Source organism: Coturnix japonica, chromosome 7 (genome assembly GCF_054131305.1).
Source record: "Coturnix japonica strain WE chromosome 7, WE-NBRP24, whole genome shotgun sequence".
In the NCBI taxonomy this organism is placed as follows: Eukaryota; Metazoa; Chordata; class Aves; order Galliformes; family Phasianidae; genus Coturnix; species Coturnix japonica.
Genome location: NC_140669.1, coordinates 14,690,205 through 14,716,553, shown reverse-complemented (window position 1 = coordinate 14,716,553; position 26,349 = coordinate 14,690,205). Strand labels below are relative to the sequence as shown.

At 42.3% G+C, this 26,349-nt stretch overlaps 4 protein-coding genes and 1 long non-coding RNA gene across 22 annotated transcripts; 2 read left to right on the top strand and 3 right to left on the bottom strand.

Annotated features, from left to right (window-relative positions):
- Positions 1-10: 10 nt before the first annotated feature.
- On the bottom strand, positions 11-9,052 carry CEP70 (centrosomal protein 70). 2 transcript variants are annotated; one of them, XM_085553321.1, is made up of 15 exons: positions 8,804-9,052; positions 8,529-8,652; positions 8,038-8,218; positions 7,591-7,760; positions 6,794-6,853; positions 5,972-6,113; positions 5,558-5,646; positions 4,925-4,999; positions 4,268-4,367; positions 3,462-3,632; positions 3,140-3,286; positions 2,518-2,686; positions 1,621-1,735; positions 611-690; positions 11-218 (listed from the first exon to the last, which is right to left on the bottom strand). In XM_085553321.1, exons 6-15 carry the CDS (start codon positions 5,972-5,974, stop codon positions 157-159), a joined length of 1,011 nt encoding a protein of 336 aa, XP_085409447.1. In that variant the 5' UTR covers positions 5,975-6,113; positions 6,794-6,853; positions 7,591-7,760; positions 8,038-8,218; positions 8,529-8,652; positions 8,804-9,052; the 3' UTR covers positions 11-156. The 2 variants fall into 2 exon arrangements, with proteins under 2 accessions (XP_085409447.1, XP_015724150.2); XM_015868664.3 differs by having other exon boundaries at positions 6,014-6,113.
- FAIM (Fas apoptotic inhibitory molecule) lies at positions 8,951-13,780 on the top strand. Of its 5 annotated transcripts, none has more exons than XM_015868669.3 (5): positions 8,951-9,082; positions 10,221-10,356; positions 10,725-10,953; positions 12,038-12,087; positions 13,066-13,780. In XM_015868669.3, exons 2-5 carry the CDS (start codon positions 10,246-10,248, stop codon positions 13,213-13,215), a joined length of 540 nt encoding a protein of 179 aa, XP_015724155.2. In that variant the 5' UTR covers positions 8,951-9,082; positions 10,221-10,245; the 3' UTR covers positions 13,216-13,780. The 5 variants fall into 5 exon arrangements, with proteins under 5 accessions (XP_015724155.2, XP_015724154.2, XP_015724152.3 ...); XM_015868668.3 differs by lacking the exon at positions 8,951-9,082 and adding an exon at positions 9,163-9,210; XM_015868666.3 differs by lacking the exon at positions 8,951-9,082 and adding an exon at positions 9,163-9,214.
- PARP9 (poly(ADP-ribose) polymerase family member 9) lies at positions 10,487-20,825 on the bottom strand. Of its 11 annotated transcripts, none has more exons than XM_085553317.1 (10): positions 20,630-20,722; positions 20,263-20,298; positions 19,134-19,942; positions 18,324-18,551; positions 18,027-18,242; positions 17,522-17,585; positions 17,027-17,401; positions 16,490-16,647; positions 16,040-16,214; positions 10,487-10,600 (listed from the first exon to the last, which is right to left on the bottom strand). In XM_085553317.1, exons 1-10 carry the CDS (start codon positions 20,664-20,666, stop codon positions 10,521-10,523), a joined length of 2,178 nt encoding a protein of 725 aa, XP_085409443.1. In that variant the 5' UTR covers positions 20,667-20,722; the 3' UTR covers positions 10,487-10,520. The 11 variants fall into 11 exon arrangements, 10 of the variants coding, with proteins under 10 accessions (XP_085409443.1, XP_015724140.2, XP_085409441.1 ...); XM_015868654.2 differs by lacking the exon at positions 10,487-10,600 and adding an exon at positions 14,784-15,627 and having other exon boundaries at positions 16,499-16,647; positions 20,073-20,298; positions 20,687-20,825; XM_085553315.1 differs by lacking the exon at positions 10,487-10,600 and adding an exon at positions 14,784-15,627 and having other exon boundaries at positions 16,499-16,647; positions 20,687-20,807.
- DTX3L (deltex E3 ubiquitin ligase 3L) lies at positions 20,785-25,647 on the top strand. 2 transcript variants are annotated; one of them, XM_015868661.3, is made up of 5 exons: positions 20,785-20,956; positions 21,062-21,282; positions 22,011-23,531; positions 23,923-24,140; positions 24,654-25,647. In XM_015868661.3, the coding sequence occupies exons 1-5, from the start codon at positions 20,785-20,787 to the stop codon at positions 24,721-24,723; spliced, it is 2,202 nt and encodes a 733-aa protein (XP_015724147.3). In that variant the 3' UTR covers positions 24,724-25,647. The 2 variants fall into 2 exon arrangements, with proteins under 2 accessions (XP_015724147.3, XP_085409446.1); XM_085553320.1 differs by having other exon boundaries at positions 20,785-21,282.
- LOC146760082 (uncharacterized) lies at positions 25,386-26,317 on the bottom strand. 2 transcript variants are annotated; one of them, XR_014948307.1, is made up of 2 exons: positions 26,188-26,317; positions 25,386-25,693 (listed from the first exon to the last, which is right to left on the bottom strand). It is a non-coding gene; the product is annotated as an uncharacterized LOC146760082 (long non-coding RNA). The 2 variants fall into 2 exon arrangements; XR_014948308.1 differs by lacking the exon at positions 26,188-26,317 and adding an exon at positions 25,784-25,919 and having other exon boundaries at positions 25,482-25,693.
- Between the last annotated feature and the right edge of the window lie 32 nt (positions 26,318-26,349).

Below are 26,349 nucleotides of genomic sequence, written 5' to 3'. Positions count from 1 at the left end.
ATTAAAAGAATGAAGTGGCAAAGCCAAACTTTTATTTATATTAAAAAGTCTGAAACTGTTCATTAGATAACAGAGGTTAGAGGTAGCTGTAATGACATGTGAACCAACAAGGCTGCCTCACAGGTTAAGTCTTCCCAGGATAGATCAAACTATCCCTTAACTAGCTACCAATTTCAGCTTTCGTACAGTAGGTAAAATATCATCCAGGTTATTGATCTCTGAAACAGAATGAAAAGCAGAATTGTATGAGTTGTATATAAAACACTTTAAAGTTCAATCTAAATTCTAGCTTAAGTGTTAGAAATACAGCCAGTGAGCAAAAAAACTACTGCAGAGAATAAACTCCTCAAACCTCTTCATGCTTTTGGGGGAAGAAAAACATTATTTTAGCTTATAAGTTTTATGGTTGAATGTAAATGACCCCATTTTTCAATGAAAACTTCATTATTTCAGTCACTTTCTTAGCAGAGCAAGGTAAGGCTTAGCACCTTTTCTCACAGTTTCCTTGTGTTTTTTTGCACACCAGGAGTAAACAAAGTGTGTTAGCTATTTAACAGCCTGGGAGGGAGCTCTGTCATGGAGATAATTACAGCATGCAAATGTTACTCACCTAGAAGAGAGAGCAAATCTTGAATGAGGGCTTGAAACGGTGGAAAGAAGCATTCATGTTCTTCTACCTTATTGATGATACTGAAATTTGTAAGTAAGACCATTACCTCAAAACTATAAGAACATATTAAGTTTGTTTTCTTGGCTTTTTTGCCATACAGTGTCACTGCTTTCTGAAACTACTGTTACTTAGTATATACAAATACACCTGCACCCAAAATGAATCCTCACATACTGAAACCTGAAGCCAACAATTTTTAAAAGTCAGAAGATTATTTTTTATTTTACTGTTTCTGCCCAATATATTTTCCTCCTTATACAGTGCCATGTAATTTCTGGACTGGAGCAGCAGCCTGTATATGCTAAATATATCAGCAACCCAGGTAGTATAAGAGCTAGAGGTGGAGGCAAGAACATTATAAGCAGCTTGTCTATAGTTAAAACTGCATGGAGCACTGAAAGGTTGATGGTGTCAGTGTTGTTCACTTTGTCTGTTACAAATTTACTGCTGCAGTTAATCTCTTTGCACACTTGTACAGCACATTCTGAATGCAAGCTCTTACAACTTGCTGCCACCTCTATGTTCTCATTTGTTGATGATTTGTCCAGCTCTCGAAAGATTTTCAGGAAGCTTGAGGTGTACGTTCTCTCAGCAGCTAATACATTTCAATATTACAGTTGCAACCTTGAAGTAGTTTCGCATCCCCACCAACATGCAGCACTTGCTATGTCTCCTTATGAAACATAAGCTTAAGAGGCTATTTTGATCACTGTATCCATGCAAATCAACAAGGTAGCGCTAAGGGAACCTTATTTTTTTCTATTTACCAGCAGTACTATTTTGAAAGCATTCAAGACTTGTTCCATGTAGGATAGCAGTAAATCCTTTACTGTCACAGCTAGCACTGTAGCAAAGGACAGAAGTCTCCTCCAGTATCAATCTTAGGCAACTCTGTCAGTTCATAAGATTTCTGTTTGCAGAACTGTTGCCAGTGGAACAGAACTAAATACCTGTGGATGTCTTGTGTCCCCAGGAGCCGCCGTAGTTGTTCGGTCACATTCTCATTAATTATGTCACACAGTTTCCCAACTGTATCCACCACCACGGTGGGTGGAGCTGAACTATCTGGAAAACATAGACTTCATGTTTCTGGTAAGAGTAATAACAGGAAAAGAAGACGTAATTCAGTTCTTACAGGTGCCCAGATTCTATTCAACTTTCATGTATCATAGAGGGAACTGTTTCCTGATATTTTGTTAGCAGCAAGAACTTGCTCTGTTTACTTGTTTTAACCTGTTTGGCTACTATGATGAAAGGTAAAAATACCAGGTTCTTTTCCTTTCCTCACTCAGTTTCAGATGAACTAATTGTGAGAAGGTGTCCACTGAACTCCATTGCTTTGTAATTACAAGGGGATGAGAAGCTTCTTCATTTCCTGTTGGTGGTGGCAGGCAGGAAGTCTGCTTCCCTCTTTGAATGAGACTTCAGAAGGCTTCAGTAGTTTAGGAGCCTTGCCCTCTGGCTGTACACCCTGCAGCACAGCCAAGCCTCTAAACCCATGAGCTCAGGGAAGATTAGCAGCTGCTGTTCTTCAGAAGTGCAAAACCAGAAGAGAATGAATAGGCACCTGGAAGTGACTACTGGTGGCACTTAGTTCTTGACATTCAATACTTAAAAGAACAAGTAAACATTTAGGATTGTAAAGGGGTGTTCTTAAGGACTGAACATGCTTACCCTGGAATGAGTTACTGAGGAGAAATCTAGAGCAGAGTTTGTTATTCCAAAACAATTTAAAACAAACAAAAAACCTTATGTTTCAATTGATAAAGGAGAATTAATAAGTGCTCATAAAACAAAGCTTTTCCTTTGGAAATAGCCTGAACAAGTGGTAGGTGATGAGCCTTTACCTAGTTCCAGGAGCTCATGGAGATTTCTCATAGCATTGGTCAGTTCCCCAAGTTTTGTGTACACCTCATTCATTCGTGGGTAAATGCCATTCAGAGAATTCACATCAAACAGCTTCTGGAAGTGAGAGACTATTGCATACAGTGTTGGTAAGGATGGTGTCTGGCTGTTCTGCAGGAAGCAGAAAGGGTAACTTTACTAAGTTGTTGCTTCTTTTAACCATGAGATGTTCTTAAAACTAGTCCACAAATTAAAACAGGTGTAACTTCCCTTATTAAATTGAGGCATTTTGAATATTCTTAAATCTCAAGAGAGATATCCAGCAAGCCAAAAATACTCTTATGAAAACAATATTCTTTTGGAAGCTTTGTTTTCTGATGTTTATTAAGTCTGTTTAGGTATTCTGAATGCTGACTGAGAAAAAGATGGAACAGGATAATACCCAGCACTACAGGGTAAGGCAAATTCATGGTTGGTCAAATGACCTTGATTAAAGCAGTCTTCCCTGGGGTGAATTTATCCATTATGTGAAAGTAATCTTGGAGAATTGGACCTCTTCCCACAGCTATTTCTTAAGCCCCAAAAGGCTTTGAAATGCAGAAGTCTAATCGTGTGAAGAATTACCTTTTCCTTGTTTTCTATTTCTTCTAAAACTGCATCTACTATGAACTGAAGGTCTTGAACCCGTATGGATTCTGTGTTATCTTGTGGATCCGCAGTGTGCCAGGGTACCAATTCCAGAGACAGTTTTCTCAATGACCTGTGCAAATCCTTTTAAAACAGAGGGGACACAGCTCATTGTAGTAACTGCTTAAATATCCTGTCCATTTAACACCAGGTCAGACAACAATACAAACTAAAGCACAAGAACACTGGATAAAGAAGCACCGTGAGGTTTTCAACAGATTAAAAGAGGAATACAAAGCTAAGTGTGAGAGTGCGTTACCTTTAGGGCCACTAGCTGATCTGCCCACATTTCTATAGTGAGTGGGAGGTGCTCAAATCCACATTCCTGTCCATCCTCTTTAATATAATTTTGCACTGGCCCTTTGCTGCGCCTGTATATTAATGGAGGTGCTCTTGGACTTCGTATAATAGAGTCGATATTGGACAGCACCTTCAATAATAGATAGAAAAACAGTTATTACTCAAACTAAGCTTTTTATTATGAATTTCCTCACCACCAGTCACAATCATTTAAATCATAACTATTTCTGGTAAGTTACCATCTATGACTTTTATAGAGGCACTCAGCATGTCATAGATTCAAAGATATAAAAAGAAACTAAGTAGAAGAAAAGTAAAAGTAATGCACGTAGACTTCCCATGGAGGGAATATTTTGTTTATCTTCTCACAACGTTGTTATTTACACAGTTTATATTTTGCTAAGCTTTACTATATTTGTTCTTTCTTAAGGAAAAATGAAAAGCTATCATCTTCTCAGTAATTCTTAAAACCATAACAGAAAGGAATGCCTTCCACAGGACATTGATCTTTGTTCTCTATCCTGATGAGAACTCAGGCTAAATCATTGATTGGAGGTTTGCCAAACTAGTCTCTGGTTTGTAGTAACTTCATGTAGTTTACATTAAGGTAGCCTATATCAACTGCCATAGCCAGAACATTACACATTGTGTTCAGGGCTTTCCTCCAGAGTTCAAAAGAGCATGTTTCAGTTTATGCAATTAAATAAGGCTCGTATTTTGTTATGAAAGTGCTAGATACGCACAGTACCAATGAAGTTGGCATACCTGTAAGTACTGCTGGCAGACTGCATGCAGCTGATCTTCTGCAGTACTCTCAGGTTCTTTCTTTTCTTCTGTTCCTTCTCTGGTACTGCTCCCTGAAGACCTACATGCCAGATACATACAGTAGGTCACCAGTAGGCCAAATATGTACGGTAGGACGGCTTTCAGTCTGAAACTACTGAATCATACCCACTGCATGAGTGAAAAGATCATTGAAATAGAATGTAAAATGGAGAACTGAACATTTTTAAAGCAGTGTCTTTTTCAGATAATGTAAAGTGCTAAAAATGTGTATTCAATACACATGCACACAGATAATTAAGTGAAATTCCAGGCTGACGCTTTGTCATTACTAGACTTCTGTTTAAGTATCGGTCCTGCCTATACTGCCTGTGGTAACACTCCAATCCCAAAAGGCAAAATGGCACTACAAAGAGACAGTGGTGTGCACCAATTTGGACACTGTGCCACCACTTCAGAGATTCACAGGGTATCTTTGGAGATGCAGAAGCATTTGCTGCCCATGACCCAGGTTCCAAGGGACTGTGGTGATATAAGGTAAGTGCTTTGTAAGCTGCTATCTATGTGATTGGTTGCAGAGCATCTTTGCCTTTATGTAGTTCAGAGGATTCGTGAAAGTTACTGAAGAAAAATAGTTACTGGATAGTTTTCTTTAAAGTTTTCTCTAGTTTCTTCACTCGGTGCTTGTAAAGTTTTAATTCCTGTTCAGTTGGTCTGTTGGAAAGAAAACATACCACATTATCTATCTTGCATTGAAAGTCGGCTATAAAATTCAGCCAGGTGAAAAAGTAAGAAAGCTTTACTAGTGCCGTAACTTCATTCTGGAAATGAAATTCTACAACAAATTACATGTGTCAATAACTGTAAAATAGATATAGTATAGCACCCAAACCAATTTTGCTGGCTCAGGCTTTCTTACTAAAACCACCTGCTTCTCTATCTGTCCAGCAGGTTTTAAGTGGAAGTCAGGCTTGGCAGTAATGCTACCAAAGTGGAAAGAACCGTTTTGCCCACATTCACTGTTCCTGCCCTAGCTCAATGAAGTGTAAATATCAATGCAGTTGTCCAAGACAATACAGCGTACACTAAGAGCTGTTGTTATTAGCAGTGTAGGAAGGAAAGGTTGATTGTTGTTGCCCTATTAAAATGCTAATTATTTTATGAATGGATTTTAAAGGCAGATTTGACACTAGGCTTTTACAGTTGCTGCACTTTCAGTTTCCTTCTCTGTGAAGCAAAGCCTAGAGATGTGCTTTTAAAAACATTTCTCACCTTGTTTCCAAATCTTTCTTGAGATTTGTATTTTCAAGCAAAAGTTGTTCATTCTTGGTCTTTGTTTCAACAAGCTGATTCTGAAAAGACTGCAACAAACACTGTATTATTTATTTCATTCATTCTGTAATCAACAAGCTTGAACACTTTCAAGCATGTCAGGTGCTAAGAAAGATTCCCATTTGCTTTATATTATAAGACAGCATAAGTGAGGAAACGGACCTCCTTAAGATCAATATCCTGCTGTATAGCCCACAGGTGGAAAAGCAGAGAACTTTACAGCAAAGTACTAAATCTTGGCATAATAAGATGAAGACAGTGAATGCTGCCCAGAGAGTTTACGAACTTTGAAGACAAAAACAAGCAGACAAGAAACCAAACACATGCATTTTTGTGTGGCTCTTCACGGGTTACCATTCAGTGATCCGCATGGGCTTATTCTTAGCAGTTCCATACCATGAGCAGCGCTCTGTAATTTGGAGTAGCATCCAGATTTAAGAAGTTTTCTTTGCTTTTTACTTCTTTCTGTATATGATCTTCAGCTTTTTTACATTGCCTGTTAGGGAAAATAAACTGTTTCAGCTTATTGCAATTCAATTGGCACAAAGATCTAAGGTTGTTTAGTTTGCAGGTACATGTGACAAAATTTCCATACACTGAACTACGATCACAATAGAAATACTGTCACTGGTCTTCTCTATTGTTCTGCAAAGCTGTTTCATATACTAATTGAGTACATTTATTCCTCAAGAGAAATTACAGTGCAAGCAAATCCAATTTCAGCTTTCTAGATAATAATCTCAGATTATGGGAATGTCTCTCAGGTATCTGCTTGTTTCTCTGTATCATGTAAGCAATATGATGGAGCTGAGAAGCTGGTATTCCTTTTTATTTTTCCTTCTTTCTTTTTAGGAAATGAGTGAATTGAGCATAGCTAATGCAATAGTGCTGCCTGTAAACCTCTACAAAAGGGAAAGCCGAAAAACAAACAAAGGATTATAGCTCATGTGTCTAAATACAATGCCCTCCTGGCTGCATGGCCTGACTGCGCAGCTGCTCAGACTGAGAGAAATTTCCAGGATTAATCCAAACTTCCAAGACTATTACAGTGTTTGGCTGTTTCTTATGTTTTAGTGACATCTAGAAAACAGAACATTTGCCATTCCAAGCTTTAAGAACAACAAGGAAAAAGAAAACTTTTAGCAGTAGGACCACAAGGCATTAGATGAGACTCACCGTAGCTGCTTTTTCATTTGATTAATTTGAGATTCATAATAATCGATTAGACAAAGAAACCTGAAAAAGGAAAAATGGTATTTTGAACTTAAGATATAGTTACCAATCTATTGGAACAGGATAGCTTACACAGCTGCATTGTATTTCAAAAGTGACTGTTTCTCCCTTATATCAGTCTCTGAGATTTTCTGTTTTGTATGTACAGGTGAGAAATGTCAGGGAACAAATCTCAGAGCTTCTTTTTTTGTTGTTTAAATGAGGCATAAGAAACAGAGAGAGGCACACAATCCCTCTAAAATTTCTCCTAGGCAAACATCCTAGGCAGACCTGGATGGACCAGGCCATACCAGCACAGTAAGGCAACAGCCACCTGAGGCCTAGAAGCTGTCAGCTGTCTCTGACTATAGCTGAAAAACAGAGTTACTGCAGGACGTGTAGGCTTTCAGAACATGGAGTTTGCTTGCAGTCAGCAGTCACAAAAGCTGTTTTCCCGAACTGTCTTTGTTGTTGTTGCTTTTTTGCTTTGTTATTTAAATTTACATTCTAAATGTTACAAGTCCCAGAACAAAATCACTGTAGCAGATGCAGTTTCCAGAATAAGCCATTCCGCTCTCTTTGCTGACACCTAGTGGATACAGAGGCCGAGAATTTTTATCTTCTGCCATGCATTCATTCAGCTTGCACTAACATCTCCAACTTGTTTTTTTTTCCCATGTAAGTATCAAGAACCGTCACTTTAAAATCCATTTATTCATTTAATGTTACAAGTCATTCACCAATATAACAAAATTTCTTACTGCTGATCTAGAAGGGACTTGGGAGCTCTCTTGCAAAACCGGCAGAACATTTCGGTTTGAGTGGCAACACGCTGCTGCTCTTCCAGCCCAGCTTTGCACAGCTCCCTCTGCAAACGGGCAATAATCTCCTCTTGTTCTTGCAGCTTTTCCTGCTGCTGTTGGTATTTTGCCTGTGAAGAGATAACAGGAGCATTCTGAAATGAACTCACAGGCTGGAGATGGTGCTCCACCAACCCACACTTGGTGCTTGGTCCCAAGAAAGCTTAATCAAACAGCCAGTGGAAGAAGGGTTCATATATTTTTTCCAATTTATTACTAGAAAATAATTTGTAAAACATAAAATCAGCTACAAATAGCATATGAAGTTTGACATGAGACTTGTATTTATTTGGACCAATGTGAGCTTTCAAAAGAAGTCAAAAGTTTGAGTGCTGCAGACTGACTTACCTGTGAATCCATCTGTTCTTTATGAAGTTCTTTGACCTGATTCTGTTGCCGGCAAACTTTAGCTATTGTCTCATCTTCCAGCTGACGGATTTTTGCCTTAATGCTTTCCACCACGTTTTCCAATTCATTAGCCCTTTCCTCTTGTCGAGATGCCCGACCTCGTTCCTGTCGTACCTCATCTCTAGAAACACAAATCTTTGATTTAAATTAAACTCATTTCACTAAATGCACTGCAAGAAGCACAGGCCTGGCAAATATTATCTGATGGTGCCCAGTAACAGCCTGCAGCAGCAGGCACAGGAAACATGCCACTATGGGAAGCAAGAGAAGATGCAGTTCAGACAAAAGCTCAAGGAGATCTGGGCCAATATTGCTGCATATAGCACAAAAGTCTCAAGAAAAAAGTCTCTGGCCTTGGATGTGACAGAAAACGGGCAGCAATAGTGCTTTTTGCTTTGCACTACCTGCAAATTCCCTTCACAGCACCTTACCTAAGATTACGATTAGTCTCCATAAGCCCGTACATCATCTTCTGTTGTCGGTCGGTGTCTTCCAATAACGTTTTTAATGCAAGTCTTATTCCCAGAGAGGCCTGACTGTCCAAAGCAATCACATCTGGAAGCACACATCATAAAACAACGCCTTAACCAAAAGCTTTTGGTACCTGAAGATGGCATCACCGTTACTGTATGGAACCGATGGCTTCAGCAGCGCCTCATGACTTCATGTCTGCTGCCCAAGGACCTCCACCACCATCACTCCTTACCTGGGACGTTTATGGGCACCATTCCATGGCGTAACAGCAGCGTGTTGAGGGTCTCCCATTCCGTTTCCTCCTGCTGAAGCTGGGAAGAGGCAGAAACCTGAGGCATGCAAAAGGCACGCAGACGCTCCGGGTAGAAGGGAAAAATGGGTGCAGTGAGCCGAATTTGTGCTTTCTGAAGAGCCCGACACGCTCTGCTTTGCTTCGGCGCCCTTTTGTGTCACTACCGCGATACTTCCGTCATATTGAGCCGCCAAGGGAAAGGAAGAGCAGGCAAGGAAAGTAAGCGGCCGAACGGGCGATGAGGGCGGGCTCTGAGCCGTGGGGCGGTAACGGTCAGCGCGGGGAGGCGGGCGGCCGCCATCTTGAGGCGGAGGGGAGGAGGGACCCGCGCGGCCGGAGCGGGGCAGGCGGGTAGGAGGGGGGGGGTGTGGGTGTGAGGGGTTGTGAGGATGGCAGTGAGTGATGGGGGAGGGAACGTCGCGGAGTAATGCAGAAATAAAGGCTGTGGTTGTAAACTCGCTGTAGGACGAGTTCAGGGGCCTGAGTGGATGTTGGAGGCGGTTTGAGTCCTGGTTGGTGGCTTTGGTGTTGGTGCTGAGCCTCATGGAATGCGGGTGTGTGGTTCCCTCACAGCTGAAGGGAGCGATGTGGTTACAGGACAGCCGTGCTCTTCATTCGTCATTCGTGCTCTTACACAAAACCAGTTTGTGTCCGGAAAATGATGTTTGTGTCACAGCAAACAAATCCGTTAGTCGTAACTCCATCCATTCTCAGCATTCCTAGCTGCTATCCTGCTTTTCTTCTTTTCTTGCTGCTGGTTGGATTAAAAGTCCTTTGTTTACTATGGCATCCCGCGAGGAGGTTACCCTCAGTGAAGAAGAAGTAAGGTAAAACAGCAGAGCTACAGCCCGTACGGCCTTTGGAAAGATATCCCCCACTACTGTGGTCACTTATGGCCGTACCAAACATTAAACGTGTTCTAAATGGAAGGATATCTTTTCCAGTCTCCTTCCCTGTGTGTGTTTGTGTGTGCAGAGTTGCGTTCCCAAATGATGTAGGTAATATTTGTGCTAGAATCAGTAGGTGATGAGCTTATCTATTACAACTACTTCTCAAGTTCAGAAGGCTGGAGGGGTTACTCAGAGAGCAAATGAAATGCTGCGTTTTAAAGCCTGCTTAAATTTACCCGCAAGGAACATCTGAATCCTAAGTACAGTTTTAAACTATACTGCCCCCTGAACTGGAAGCTCCGGAGTTTGGATGGGTATATATCTTTGTATGGTGTTTGTCAGAGCGAGCCTGCTTACCTGCCTGCTTTTGTGATGTTTTGTCATATTTGAATGATTTTAAAAGCAAGAATGTGCAAGTAATTGTGTAAACTTATGACAATTAATTGACTTTGTTGGTGTTTCCACAGGTCTCGGTACGGCCACATAGAGAAGATGACAGATTTGGTGGCTGTTTGGGAAGTAGCTTTAAGTGATGGCGTTCATAAAATTGAATTTGAGCACGGGACCACTACAGGAAAACGTGTCGTCTATGTTGATGGAAAGGTGAAATTGCTATATGCTCAACATTCACTGTAATACGATTATATAAGTGCATTTCCAAACAGAAGTCATCAGAACAAACAATAGGCTACTACGTGCAAGTGAGGTATATTCAGTTGGCTGACTTTACCTCGTGTAATGAACATCATATTTTGTCTCAGTTACAATTAAGGTGTGAGTATGGTGAAGTGCTTTGCCATCCTTGGGCAGAGGCGCTCTGTATTTACAAAGTATTCCATGTTTGCACCTGCGGGTAAAAAAGGCAGTTAAGTACTGAGCTGTTTCCTGAGTTCTGGTGCACTTTTCTGAAGTACTAAAACACATTCTCAGGTTTATCAATTAATACCTGTTGTCTGTGTTTTCATCTACAGGAAGAGATACGAAAAGAATGGATGTTTAAATTGGTGGGTAAAGAAACGTTCACTGTTGGAGCATCCAAAACAAGAGCTACTATTAACATTGATGCAGTCAGTGGCTTTGCGTATGAGTATACCTTGGAGATCAATGGAAAAAGCCTCAAGAAATATATGGAGAACAGGTCAAAAACAACCAACACTTGGATACTGAGCTTGGGTGGTACAGACTATAGAATTGTTCTGGGTAAGTAAATACTGAATGACTTCACTTTGCTGCTTTCAAAAAGTAGCTGTATGCATTTAGTAATTGGTAATTAAGAGAAAGCATAGTTCAGTGGTGTATTGGGACTATTGAGTCAAGGCCTGAAACACTGATGGAGCACCTGGGGAAAGGACCCAGTCAGCCCTGGGAGCACAGGTGAGGGCAATTCACCCCTACAATCAGAAGGGGTAGAGCCTGACTGCGCCTCTCTTAGACCTCATTTATGGGCTGACTGCTGCTGGGGGAGGATCTCTTTCTGGAGATTCCTTCTTGGTGAATCTTTTCACTGTGAACCTGGAATCTTCTGATATGGGTGAGCAGCCTTATTCCTTTAGAGCACCTTTTTGTTGTGCCAGTTCTTCTGTCATCACACTGTTATTGTAATGCCTTTTGCATGGTATCGGTCTGTCCAGTTGCTACGAGTGGCTAGCACTGTTGCAGCATAAAACCCTGTGTGGTTTGGAGAATGTTGGAATTAGATAACAAAGACAGGCAGAAAAATGGTAATCTTGTTATACCTGTGTGTAGTTTTATACAGCACTGTTGTTTATTAACTCAATAACTGGAATTTCCCTTACAAACCGTAAGCCAAAGTTAAGGAGTTGCGAAAAGAGGTGTATTGCTGTCACTCATTGTTTTTGGTAGATTAATCAGCATGCTGTTTTCTGCACTGCTTCTTAACTGTGGTCTTAACCTATAACCTTCAGATAATGTTTGCATACTTTATCAGTTGCAAGATTTCTTTTCCTCTGCCCCCTTTTCCAAAGTACATTACAAGAAGAATGGAGGAAGGGATCCACTGAGGAATTTGTCCATGGCATCTAGTGGTGAAACTTCCACTTTGGTATTGCGTTATGGTTACACAAGGGCACAAGACACACTGGGCTGTGGTTTCTTCTTGAGCCCAAGGACAGAATGAACTGCCCTGAGATAAAGATGCTGGGGGGAAAGAAAGGCAGGTTCAATACTAAGAGGTAGTCTGGTATCCTTCTCTTTGTAATTATTTAAAAGACTGTAGGAGAAGGAGAGAGAGTCCTTTCTACCTTTTTTTTTCTTTCATTCACAGAAAAGGACACTATGGATGTGTGGTGCAACGGTGAAAAAATGGAGACAGCGGTATGTGATCATTTCCACAGGTTTTTCATAGCCAGTGGCTCTAATGTAACCAAAGTAAGCCATGGTGCTTATCTGTGATGTGCTCACTAAGCCGCAGCAAGGAGTATGTTGTGTCGTTTGGGTGTGGAGCAGGGGTATACCTTGACCTGTATGCTGCTGATCCATTCTTTACTGTATTAATCAACAGAATACTTTGTCTCCTGGATTACCATTTAAGATGCCAAAAGTCTGTCCATATAAAAATATACGCTGCTATGCTTTTTGGACAGATGAACCTTCTGGGTCAGTTGTCCAGGGTTTCTAGTGAGAAAATGCTCAGGAGAGTGGGAGGGACTCAAGTTCGATGCAGACTGTAGAGCCACCTCATCCAGACGGGCTCACATTAGTGGTGACTGAAAGTTGAACAGCTGTGCTCTTTAATGGCTGGTGAATTTTTTGTCCATTTACGGATGATTCCTAAGTACCTTGGGCTTAGTTCATCTTGTTGGAACAAATAAAACTTTTGTCACATCTGCATTAATACGTGTAGCTGATCAACACTTTAAAATCTTAATATATCTGATGGCTTTTCGTTTTATGGAGGTTTCTTCACCACTGAAGGATGTGCTTTCTCACCAGAGCTGGCACTATGATGGATACAAACTCCAGAATCAGAAGTTATCTAATTGCATCTACAAACTGCAAAGGGGAAGTTAGGAGTTGTGCATCTAAACTGCATGGCGTGTACTCAGATTGGGGATCTGTTCATCCTGCTGCAGAGGGCACCAATGAACTGACAGTGTGAAAAGTTGGCTGCCATTTGAAAACCCAAACTCTTTAACTGGCAGCCCAAAGCTCTGCAGTGTTGTTCAGTAGCTGCCTATGGCTGCAGTAATGAAGAGAGAGACAAGTGACCATGACGTGTAAACAGTGTGATGCTCTGAGTGGTTATTTTACTGAAAAGGGAGCCTGTTTTTATTCTTGTCTCCTTTCTTCCAGGGTGAATTTGTAGAAGATGGGACTGAAACTCACTTCAGTGTTGGTGATCACAGCTGTTATATTAAGGCCGTCAGTAGTGGAAAACGAAAGGAAGGAATTATTCACACTCTTATTGTGGACGACAGAGAAATTCCAGAGGCTGTGGAGTAGCTCCTAGTTAACTGATTGTTGTAGGACTCAGATCAGGTACTTTTAATTACTGTGGTAATTATTTAAATAAGAGGCATTTGCATAATGCCTTCAATAACACACTTTAGCTTTCGGTTAGCCCTGCAGTGGTCAGGCAGTTGGACACACTGATCATTGTAGGTTCCTTCCAGCTGGACTCTTCTACTACACGTAGAACACACGGTACGTCAGGTTTGTGCTGGGTTCATTTCCTAGCTTCTGTACATGAAATTCATCTTGAGGACCAGATAGACGTAACTAAATACAACATGTTACATTATCTGCTTTTAAAAAGCTACATAGAGAAATATATCACTAAGTGCAGAGAGGGCAGGTGCGCTCAAGTAGAAATTATATGCTAGGAAAAAAAAAAGCCAAAATATTCAGTAATACTGAATACTTTATGTAGAGGGAGAGAGTACATGCTGAGCACTGGAAAAAGCTGTTAAAATTCGCTGTGTTTTTTCTTTCAAATGTACTTCCAGTGTTCTTCAGATGCAGTTAGGAAATTTGTTACATAAATTAATAAAAAAGGTTATTAAAGAAATATATTTTTTACCAGTCTTTGTGTAACTGTACTGAAATGTTACTTAACTATGAAAACTGTTGGTTGCTCACAGCAGGAGGAAAGGTGAGATGCTGTGCCAAAAGAATCCTAAAGGTGTTTGCTAAAATGATGCTTGTTCTGAAGTTCTGTGCTGATTTTCAACATGCTCCCACCCAACCAAACAATATAGATAGAAATAACTTTTAAAAAATCCTGGTTTTATTTTAAAGTAGCATTTTGCAGTGGGCCAAAAATCTTTTTCCACTTACGACTTTTTCCTTTAAGACTTCAGAATTAGACTTTTTATAACTTATTTTCTTCGGGGTTTGTGACCATAATGAATGTTATTTTAGGAACTGCAAGTAAAATACAAACGTGCTAGGAACTCATTAGCAATTGTTTTTTGTAAGTCTTATTTAAACGTGGATCAAATCTGTGTTGTAAGGCTCAGCAGCTCTGGAAGCACAATCTCATGGGGGTTCTTTTAATAGTTTTGTGCAGGCCTCTCTCCCCAGATAATTACGGTTTTACCATACGTGACTTTCCAGTCTAAAAGCAGACCTGATATTGACTGACAAGCCCTTATTTCTGCATTACGCCGCTGTTAGAACCAGATGGGGTGTTCGGTTGCAGCCGTAAGTAGTGGGTTTCAATGCTTTGGATTGCTTCTAGTTTCAGACAGTGGATTTGTTTTAAACTCTTCTAATGCTAGACACAATTTCAGGCTTTTCTGCAGAAAGTTTTAAAGTACCCGAGGGCTGGACTGAATCCTTTTAAATTGAAATGAGTATAATAGCTCTTACTAGTCACGGTAAGGTTGAAATAATCTCTGCAGTGTATCAGTAAGGCACCTCACTGCAGAGCAGCTTGGAGTTGTGGTTTGAACCAGTTCTCTGCTTGTGTGATAGCCTTTCAGAAAGATTGAACAGCACTGGGAAATCTCAAATATGGTTCAAGTCCCATCTTTAAATACTCTGAGGAAAAATAACAGATGAGCTGATAATATTATTTGTACTCTTTTATTTTGAATACATGAATATACTGCTTGGAATCTCTTAACTAAGAAAAACTAATAGCAACTACTGTTAGAAATCTTGAAGAACTGCCTCATGCTTGTCATAACTATAATGAGCTGCAAAACCTGAGGTGGAAAACAGCATTCACCTGATGCTTTCACACATCATGCTGCATTCAGAAATGTAAGAACCAAAGCAACTTTGATTTCTTGTGTGTAATGAAAGAAAGAAAATGCAAACCTATAATACATAGTCACATGCTAAGAAAACTATAAGGCATATAAACTATTTTATGAGGCTTTCAATTTGTTTTTAATTCTAGATCACTGTGTTCTAATCTTCTTAATGTTATCAGCTTAAGGCTGTTTCAGAGCTGCCAAGAAGCCCTTAGGTCACAGTGTGTTAGCGGTTTCAAGAGCACCCTCTTAAAAATCTATAAAATCTAAGCAGTAGAACTTGTTCTGAGGGGGCGCTTCCCAAGAGCTACAGCTCTGACTAATTTCTCCTCAGGATGCTGCTGGTTTCCTCAGAGGTCCATGGGAATCTCCTTCACATTGGAGCAAGTCAGCAAATAACATGGAAGGGCTTGAAGACTGTTGCAAATGACAAAGGTGTCAGGATTGCTTATATCATCCACTAAGCTGTCATATAATGTACTGGCATCTCCTTCCACTGCTGGTGGTATAATGTAAGACTGCTTGCCTTTAGTATATAACCCTGTTAATACATCAGCCTCAAACACATAGATTTTAGAGTCTGTTTCCTTCTCGTTATCCTCAATTAGGCTGTCTGGGTTCCTTTTAAAGTAGATGCCAGCTCCGTATCTTTGGTCTGGAAAAAAAACAGAACTATAAAGGAAAAAATGTCTTTAACAGTTGACTCTCTTGGCGTGGTAGAACTGAAAGTTTGCCTCTCATCAGGCTGCTGAATGTACGTTTGCAGCAAGTAAATACAGATTCAGGCCTTCTTTAAAGACTGCTACAACAAAGTAAAACTTGGCCGTGGCATTACGTGTACATTAAGAATTTTGTGAACAGTGGTTGGGCTAGAAAGGAATCCAGGTTTATCTTCCCAGAGCCTTGCTGACTGCAGTGTCAGGGCAAAAAGCAGTAAGCTCATAAGACTCTTAATGCTGGTTAGAAGTGGTTCCTGTGTAGCATAGTCATAATTTCTGATTTTAATCCAACTTCAGTTGTCAGTCACTGTTTGTTTGGATTAAAGATGACAAAGCAAGTGACGTTACCTGTTGGTGGAGAGTATATTCTGTGAAATCCAGTTTGGCATACTGAGCTACAGAACTGAGCAGGAACACGCTGGTATAACTTATGGGATCCTTTGGAGGCAACTCCTTTTTCTTCGAGATTTTTTTTCATTTGTTGGAATGCAGCAGATAGAAGTGGATTGTGTATTTCTTCAATCTGTAATGCAAATAAGCAGACAGTTACCCATGAAACGTGCAAGTGCTCTTGTTCAGGCTATGCTCTTCAATGGAAAAACCTTTGATTTAGGTTGTATGCATTGAACACAAAGCAAGTAGGGTATCTGAAGTGTGCAGCTAATCCAGAGAAAGAACCATGCTACTATCCAGCAACTCTTATTGAAGTCAGTTGAAAGCAGTTAAAATATGTTTTAAGAACTTGCATTAAGTAAGTTACTTCAGGTATATCAATTGATTTAATTTTGCCACATATACCTTATTTACCTTAAGGATGTCAAGCCCTGTCCTTTCAAACTGTTTCTGTCTATCCTTAAATGCCTGAAGATGTGAGTCAACCTGTAGTAATTGGAAGTGTTGAGTAGTGTTTGTCTTGTCAGGGTGTCCTTCTGAAAGCTGATCTGTTTCTGGTTGGCCTGGAAACAAATAAGGAATAAGTTAGATACTGTAATAGCTGAAGCCAAGTCAAGGTGGAAGGTTCCAATATTCCTTTTGGTAGTTTAATGATGAACGAGGAATGTTAAACATTCTTCAAAGTAATGCCAGAGATTAATGTTGAGAGGAAACTGTATATTAATAATATTGTTGCTATGAGTTGCTGAAGGCAGAAAGCTAAGAACTGCTCTTTCAAGGGCTTGTATGGTGAAAGTATGGTACTATCGGCAGTTAAACTAGCGATCAGTATGTGTGAATTGAATGCATGTCTGTCCACACAGCAATACACAGCTATATGCTGCTGCTTAATTTACCTTATTTACATGTTTATTTACTTAGTCACTTACTGACTTTACACACCCATTAATTGCAGCAGTTCCTCTTGTTTGGCTGTAATACACTCCTGCACAAAAAGCAGTAATTTTTCAGTTGCAAGCACTGCATCAATCACAGCATCTGGGGGTCCATGAAATTCCAGGCTTGCTTTCCCATCTGTCACTTTTTCTGACACAGACACACTGGAATATTTCACTCGGGATAGTTTTGCATATTCCTTTGTACCGAGACTAAAAATGTAGTTGTTTTCAATGACGGCAGAGTGACTTTCCAGAGTTTGTATCAAGCTTTGGATCCACAATTCTGCTGCTTTCAATGCAAAATGTGGCCTCCCTTGAAGTTCAATGGCCAGTTTATTATCTGCAGTCTCCTTTATGCCTTGACTGCTTGACTCTGTACCTGGAACGAAAGAGTAAAGAACTTTAAAGTGCCATCGTCACAAAGTCTTAAACATGTTGAATGTTGTTTCAGATCCTTACACCTCATTCACTTGAAATGCCCCGTCTGTTCTTTACTTACTCAAATAATCACTTCTGTTCTTTTCCAGTTTGCTGGCTGCTAAATCCATTTTTTCCTGGAAAATCTTGAAAGAGAAAAGTTTAGGAGCAATTTACAACCTATTAGACTCTTCAAATATCTGTTAGATAAGCAGATAAGCCCTACTCTGATAGAAGCTTAGATAGATAGAGATGGATACAGAAGTACTCACTGAAGCAATGCACTGATGAATATGCTTACTCCCTAACTAGCATAGTTAAGAGTAGACTCTTTGCTATAAAACTGCTGACAGATGTGACAAATTCAGAGCTCTCTCTCCATACAGGCTGATGACAGATCAGTGAGGAAGAAATATTTGTGAAGATTATTATCTCTTGCTGAGAGGCAAATAGTTTGCTGAAGAAATAGCCACTCGCACATTAAAATATAATGGAATTCATGTTATTTTAGCTTGCAGTCATCTGCTGGGATATTTTTACAGTTATTTTGGGCTCAACTTATCGGTAGTTAGCAACACATGTATTACCTGATAGGTAGCATCGTCATCGGGGCAAAGGACAAACTGCACATCTATTTTCTTCTCAGGATATTTCCTGGCAAAATCTAACACCTCTTCAATCATGGTCTCTGCCACCGTAGCACTGGGCAGCATTAATGACCAATTCCTTTCTGGAAAGGAAATGGAGGGCGATGGATAATCCCGAATTAAACACAGACAATTGTTAACTGCCTCCTTCAGTTGCTGCAGGAAAAAGAAGCGGTTTAGTCCTTACATCGCTCTGTGTTAAAATCTTCAATTAATATCCAGTTAACTGATCCTCACCTCACATAGTAGCACCACGTGTTTAAATTGTGGCCATATGACGTGAAGTACGAGCTCACAGGGCAGATTATACCCTTGGGTTACTATTAACTCCTTAGAATAGTGGAGACGCTCCAGCTGAGACAGGATGTCCCTCTGAAGACCTGGACCTGCTTTTTGCAGCATCGGTGTTGAGATCTGAGAGCAAAACTCGCCACCCAAGGACACGGAGCTAACAATGGCTGTCGTCTGGAAGGAAAGAATTCAAAGTTTAAGCCAAATTCAAGTCTACTACCTGTAAGCTTAGAACAAAGGTACTTCTTTAATGCAGAAGTTATATTTACTAAAAGCAAATGCTCTTCCTGTGATGCAGCTGTCAGTCCAGTACCTCTGTTGGAATACTATGACTAAGCTGACATCTTTTGCATCACATTTTCTGTCCAGGAAATTAAATGATTCCATTTAAATGATGCAGCATTTAAATGTAAGGTGCACATCATCACCTCTGCAAGTTATTTGAGGATGTAAAATAGAGAACAAAAGGCAGAAAGTAAGAATAGACTTCTAGGGAATGCATGGTAAGATGCAAACTCCTACCATGTTATTAGAAGATAAAACATAAGGATATATTAATTATTAATCACCCAGTATTTAGCTTCTTACTGTAATCCTATAGTAGCATGCATGCAAGAGACAAAACCTAATGCTCAGTCCCTATTTTAAATAACAACTGAGTGGACCAATACAACACGTGTTCTGTCCTCTGAGGTTCCAAAGCCTGCAGAGACTTGGAGACAGCTCTGTGTTCGTCGCATTGCAGGATGGACTTACCCTTTGCTCTTCAATGTATCCCTTTATGATACGCAATCGAACGTTTCCATGTCTGATGACAGCTACGGGCTGGCTTAGTGGAGCTGGAACAGTGGAGCTGCCTTCACCCAGAAACATCTCACACGCCCTTTTGATTTCTGCTGCTGTACGCTCACAAATGTTCACCAGTCGGATCTCCTTGAGGCAGCTTGGCGTGGTCTCAACAAATAGCTTTATAGACATCACAATCACTTGAGCGCACAGATTAAGCGGGAAGCCAAAAACCCCTGAGCTCATTGCTGGGATAGCCACTGACTTGATACCGTTTTTTGGGTCACTGGCGTATCTCAGAACGCTCACCACAGCTTCCTCAAGTAGAACACAACATTTCTCCTTTTCTGACGGGTACCACAGTGGGCCAACGGCGTGGATTATTTTCTTACACGAAAGCCTCCCTCCCCCTGTCACTGCTATTGTGCCAGTTGGGACTTTGCCATGTTTTCTAATATGATTTCTGCTTTCCTCTGCTATTTCTGGCCCTCCGGCATTCAGCAGAGCTAAAGCAAGACCTCCTGTGTGCTCTAGATATTCATTGGCTGCATTCACCACAGCGTCAGCCTTGTGTCTTGTAAGATCATCCTTACAGACCGACAGCTGAATTCCCTGTGTTAATACTTTCCTGTATATTTCAGCAGCCTGTTCCGTGCAGGTCAAAGTACAGGCAAACTTCTTGTAAACGACGTTACGTAGGTTGTTCTCTCTCTTTTTAAGAACATCGTAAGTATCCTTATTGACGGGGATCGTCACACTGCCCTCATCCATTCTCAGCCCTGGAATATAGGATAATATAAAGTCAGATCCAGTAAAGCACCAACAGAACTTTTAACAGTCAGATCTTTCGTTTCCCCTTTTTAAAGGCTTAGAAAGCACAACCGAGCAAAGCAATCAGAACACACGGACCCTTCATTCCCTGCTGGTATTAGCCCTTAGCTTCGTTGAACCTCATGCAGCTCTCCCGGTCCTGCTGCTCAAACCTGTCCATGTCTCTGTGTGCTGCGTTCGGCCGTGCCGTGACAACGCCTTCCAGTAGCAATTGCGGCTGCAGTTTTCAGTGAACCACATGTGCTGTACGGTGAAGGGAGAGCCTTACCTGCCCCGCTCTTGTCTTCTGGGCTCTCCGTTGGCTCTGCCGTAAGAACAGCACAGACAAAACACGTTACGCTGCAGCGCCCGTGCTCGCCGCCAGGAGCCGAGCGGTGGGCACGCGGAGCTGGGCAGCTTCACCTCCCCATGGCAGCAGCGCTGCTCCGCAGCCCAGGAGTTGCCCCGAGGAGCCGCTCCGAGCAGGCAGAGCCGCCTCCCACCCGCAGGTGAAGCTGCTCAGCCTGCCCCCTCCCCCGCGCTAAGCGCCCTTCGATGGCCGCTCTCCAGCCCGGCCGTGCCCTGTCTGCGCTCAGCGGCAGCGCTCGGTACCGGCCCGGCCGCCCCGCGCCCAGCTGTGCCCGCTCAGCCCTCACCGGCCGCGGGCTGCTCAGCGCCCCGAGCCGCTCTCATACCGGGTACGCGTCCGTTACCTCAGCGCCGCCGTTGCCTTCAGGTGGGACGGGGCCCGGGGCGGGGAACAGCGGAAAGCGAAAGTAAAAGCGAAAGCGGCCGTCGGTCGGTCGGCACCATGGATGTACCGCTGCTGGTGCGGCTCTGCCCCGCGCCCGACGGCGGCGAGAAGGCGATGCTGAAGCTGCACAGCTACTTCCAGTCTCCCAAGCGCTCGGGAGGCGGAGAGTGCGAGGTGCAGGCGGGCTCCGAACACGGCACGTACCGGGTGTACTTCCAGCACGAGCGAGGTACGGCCGGGCGGGGGGTGCGGCATGGCCGCCGGGAGGAACCATCTTGGGAGTGCGAGAACGGCTCCCGCAGCCCTTGTCATGACTTTATCGCAATGCCCGCAGATAAGAAGAGAGTGGAGTCCCGCTCGGATCACACCTTGGAGCTGGGGGGAAAAGGGCTGAAGGTCGTCATCCTGCAGCCCGACGCAGGGGCTCAGAGGGAGGGACCGGCCACGGTACAGGCAGAACGCGGCCAAGCACAGCACCTCTCCCCGCCCGGAGCAACGGAGCTGCGGGCAGCTCAGGGACACCAGAATGGAGCAGATGAAGTGCTGACAAAAAAGGTACGTCTGGGAGAGCTGTGCGGAGCAGCATTCCTGCATGGCCTATAGGGAAGGCTGAGCAGTGCTGCTCTCCATCGCAATGCAGTATGTCGGAGCACTTCAGTATGTTGTACCACACGTCACTCTTGATGGCTTTGTCAATACATGGGAGCAACTTTGGAGTGCTCTGCCACAACCCATCTGCATGTCAACATGTTCCCCGGTGTGGTTTTGGCACCATCACTCCAAAAACAAGGCCCAGGCAGGTTTGGCACACCAAAGACTGCTCCTAGTGGTGATACCTGTAACGCTATGGCGGAGTACTTCAGTCTTACAAAAAACCTGCTCTGGTAGCACAACAAATGGCCTTTTAGACCCTTTGAACTAAAAGTCACACAGAAGGGTTCAGCTGTGTCCTGAGGTAAGCCACAGGGCCGAGTTCTGTGCTATGTGAGGCTGTCGTGACCCTGCCAAGACAGATATCTGGCCCACAGAGCTTGTCCTCTGCATAGCAGCGCAGATGTAGCTTTTGGGGCATGGCGTGTAGAGCACATAATGTGCTAACTACTTACACGTACATCATTTTGGTATACCTGACATCAAACACTGTGCAAGTTTGTCAGTACTAATCTGGCCCCGCGCAGAGTTGCATCAAGCTTTTTCTTACATGGAACATAGAAGCACCAAGCTGAGAACCTTAGGGGAAAAAAAAGCATATATATATTGACATCTTCTTGTTTTCTCTTTAGATTTTTCTTACAGTATCTGCAGTGTTGAATACCAGTATGTTCACTGAACAGCAGAGGGAGAGAATTACCACTATTTGCCCAAACTTAAAAAGAGAAGGAAATCCTGATGCTGATGGCTCTGAGAAACTGACAGGAGATTATACAGATATCGAAAAAGCTTATTGCTACTTTAAAGACGTCCTTGCAGGCAACAAGTTGCATTCTGAAAGTAAGAAAGGTTTGGAAGATGAGAACGGTCTGAATACTGAAGAAATGAATGCGCTTATAGTTCCATCAGCTATCTATGAATATTTCTGTCATACCTGCAAAGAACAGATTAAAGAAATGCAGAGACGTTTTGGAGTGCGTATAAAAAGTAAAGAACATTACAATGGAAACACATCCATCTCCTTCCTTTCTGATACGAGTCCCTCATCAATACAAAAAGCTAATGAGTTTTTTATCAACACTTTCCAGAAGGTTGCCAAAGATGTGGCACAGGAAGACATTCCCATAGCAAACAGTTACCAGTGGAATGAGGCAATAATGAAACTAAATGCTAAGTTTACTAATCTTCTCATCAAACAGGAAGATAATCAATTGCTCCTCCGTGGACCGAGAAATGAGATTATGGTTGCCAAAAAATTTCTAGGAGAGGTAAAAGAGAACAACCGAGATGAAAAGGATGCCAAGATGTCTGAGCTGAACGCCTACAGGAATGGCATTGAAGTTGATGCTTCTGTGTTTAAGCTGTTGGAACCTGTGTTAAGAAAAGAAATTGAAGACATTCAAGAAAGCTTTGATGTTGTAATAGAAAAGGTAGGCAGCTCAGGTAGCCAGAAGGTGTTCCTAGTATTTAAGTCTGGGAACAAAAATTCTGATATGCTTTCACATTCTATTGAAAGTTTCACTGACAGATTTCAGAATGCCTTTGCAATGCTAAGAGAAAAACTCATCAGCTGGAGGCTTTCAGAAGACCAGAAAAGGAAATTAAATCTGCTTCTGGATGAAAAGCAGTTGGAAAACCTGTATGTAAAACTTAAGAAGAAGGATGACAAATTAATTTTACGGGGTTTACCAAAACATCTCCGTGATGCTGAAAGGCGCATCATGTACCTTCTTAATGCTGAAGACCCTTCAGAAACTGAGAAAAGGGCACTGCTGTCCTCTGATCTCAACAACCAGGAAGCTTCGGGAGTGTGGGAGAAATATGGTGCCAGGCAAAAGAGTAGTTATTCATCCACAGAACAGGCTAAGGCGAAGACAGAAGACACCGATGATGATACCTGCCCTATTTGCATGGAGAAAATTAGCAATAAAGTGATCCTGACAAAGTGCAAACATGAGTTTTGCAAAAGTTGCATCGAAACAGCTTTGCAATACAAGCAAACTTGTCCTGTTTGTAATACTGTCTATGGGCTCGTGCAAGGAGATCAACCAGAGGGAAGAATGTGTTTTAGAAGGATTTCTACACCTCTCCCTGGCTATCCCAGTTGTGGTACTATTGCGATTGAATACATTATGCAGAGCGGTTTTCAAACTGTAAGTATATTTGGAGATTCATGAAATGTACTTTCCCTCCAGCACAACCAGTGCTGAGTGCAAAGTTCAGTGGTTTTTATGTCATGTCATACTTGTGTTTGAGAGACATTACTGTCTTCTATGCAAGTCTGCAAGTGTTCAGTGATTTTAAGTGCAGTGAAGTAATGTAGGGATCAAACCATTTTGTATGCAGCAGGAATGAGGTACCTGTCTGAAAACTGTATGTTCAGAATAACTGAACTGAAATCTGTGGAGCAGTATCATGTAAGTCATGCTGTGTCCTGAATGGATCAAAGGTGGAGATAGAAAGTACTGCAGAAGCTGGGATTGCGATTTCTGCTTTCAAAGGATTTGTGATAAAGTGTTTTTCTTTTGTTTTCCTATAAAACAGCAGAACCATCCAAACCCGGGGAAACCTTACTCTGGAATTACTCGCAAGGCGTATTTGCCAGACAATGAGGAAGGGCAAGAAGTTCTGAAGCTCCTCGGAAGAGCCTTTAACCAAAAACTGATTTTCACAATTGGGAATTCACGTACTACTGGTGCAAAGGATGTTATCACATGGAATGATATTCACCACAAAACCTCCATGTATGGTGGACCAGCGAAGTAAGTAGTCTTCATGTTCGTTAATTACACCGCTTTGCCAGTGGTAGCAGGAAGGTTTCCCTGTATTTTTTCTTCATTAGGCTGTTCAGATTTTCAGTGGCACTGGCAAATCTGAACAGTTACGGATTATTACTTGCACAGTGATTGTGGAAGGTACTTTGGATCCAGACTTGAACTGTTTTCATAGCCTTTATAATGCTTTGTCAATGGTTTATGACCTGGTTCTGTGACTCATTGGGGTGGGGGACCCACACCCCTGGAGAAGGGAAGAAGGGGAAAAGGTATGAAGATGGGCCTGAGAAGATAACAGTGGCAATGTGCTAAGGGTTTTTAGCTTGACCCTTTCTGTGCCACTTATCTCACCTGTAACATGGGGTCTGTCTTCTCTACAGTGAGAAGTGCGTGCATAAAACTTGTGAATTCTTTTAAGACATTTTGATGAGCAGGTTCTGTAGGGCTGCCAAGTGCCCCTCCGTACAAGTAACCCAAGTCTTTCTTTTCTTCTTCTTCTAGTTTTGGTTACCCTGACCCTGATTATCTGAAGAGGGTTCGATCAGAACTGAAAGCAAGAGGAATTGAGTGAAGAAATGTACCAGCCGTCAACTCTGAAGTGTGATACTCAACATGCAGCAGTTCTTTCACTGTTGTGGCACTACGAAGAGAGAAGTTGGTCTGTTCAGCTGCTACACTTAAGTCTCTTGTATTTCCCTATGAGCTAAGAAAAGTAATCTTTCCTGATCAAACTACGTTCCTTTTGCACATGACTTGCTTCTGTGAACAGTGCTTCCCTGTACTTCCTACCTTACAGAATTTGGGACAAGTCCAGCATCCATACTTGCACTCCTCAGACAGCACACTGTGTGTCTTACTCACATCTTACCAGTGAATCTGATCTGTATTTTTCCCACAAGCCTTCAGCCTGACCGCTGAACTGACAAAACCATTAGTAGCTTTTCTCCTGCCAAATACTTCAGCTTCATCCTGGTTGGCATCATGGAACCTACATGGTGCAAGATTTGTATGCGTGCAATGCGGTATCAGCTGTATATGGCCACCATCATTTGCTGTTTCTCCTTTCCAGGGTAGAAATGGCACTAGTGATTTGGCACTGAGAATGGTGTGTGATAGGCTTTGCAGTTGCTGCTGTATTGTTAATTGTGTCCAGAAATGCTGAATGCTCAGAGAGCCTCCTTGGAACAAAAGGAAAGTGACAGTGCTTATGACCACCTCTGGTAATGAGGCTCCGTCTCTGTGCCTCTTGTTGTATTGAAGCTTACATATCACTTTGAAGTCAGCTTTGTTGGGAGCAATGGGAAGAATAGTGTTGTTACACACAAGTGGTTTAAGTTCGGTCATAAAAATGTGTTGCCTTTATTTTGCTGTCTGAGTAGGCTGCCAATTGCCTTTGTGCTGGTGGAAGACAGGTTTTACCTGATGTAGCTGTGATCTTTAATGAATTTCACTATTTGTGTAAGCCATTGTGCATAATAAATAAGTCAGCAGTGTATGGATGATATTCTGGTGGTCTCTTCCACTGACCTCTCAGGGAGCACCTGTGAAGTATGGAGGAACAACATCAGAACTGCTAGGAAAGGTGCAGGTACCAAAAGTAGTAGCTGTAACGTGCTGTAAAGCCCACTGACCAAACAAGGATGCCATCGGTGCTGGTAATGACCAAGCAGACGCAGCAGCTCAGGATGTGGCAGAAGGGGTTTTCCTCCAATGGGTACCCAAGAAATAGCAAGACTTGCCCCTAGACCCTTCAATACATCAGTAAGGGTAAGGATGTCATTAGGAAGTGTTCTATCTTCTCACCATGGGTATGGACAACACACACAGCTCTGAATAGGCATGTAGCCCACAAAGGCAAGTGGGACAGCGCACACTGCTGAGGCTTACACACAGGTGAACACACCTGGCCACTGAGTGATGGGAATCAAGGTGACCTTTCTTTAGTTTGTGATCTTGTCCTTTAAATATCTGCTTGCTGGCAATCTGGATTGTGATCATAAATGTGATGTGTGATGGTGATTCCAGCCACACTAACCTCACAGCTGAATGCCAGTATCCATTAGCAAGGCTCCCGATGCCTCTGGGAGTAAAGAGTGGTGAAACCCCGCTGACAGACGGCGCTTGGGTTGCCGACCAAAGATAAGGTCCAGATGAGCAAAATTCGCTCAGGTGCCGGGATTTAACCCAGCGGGAGAGG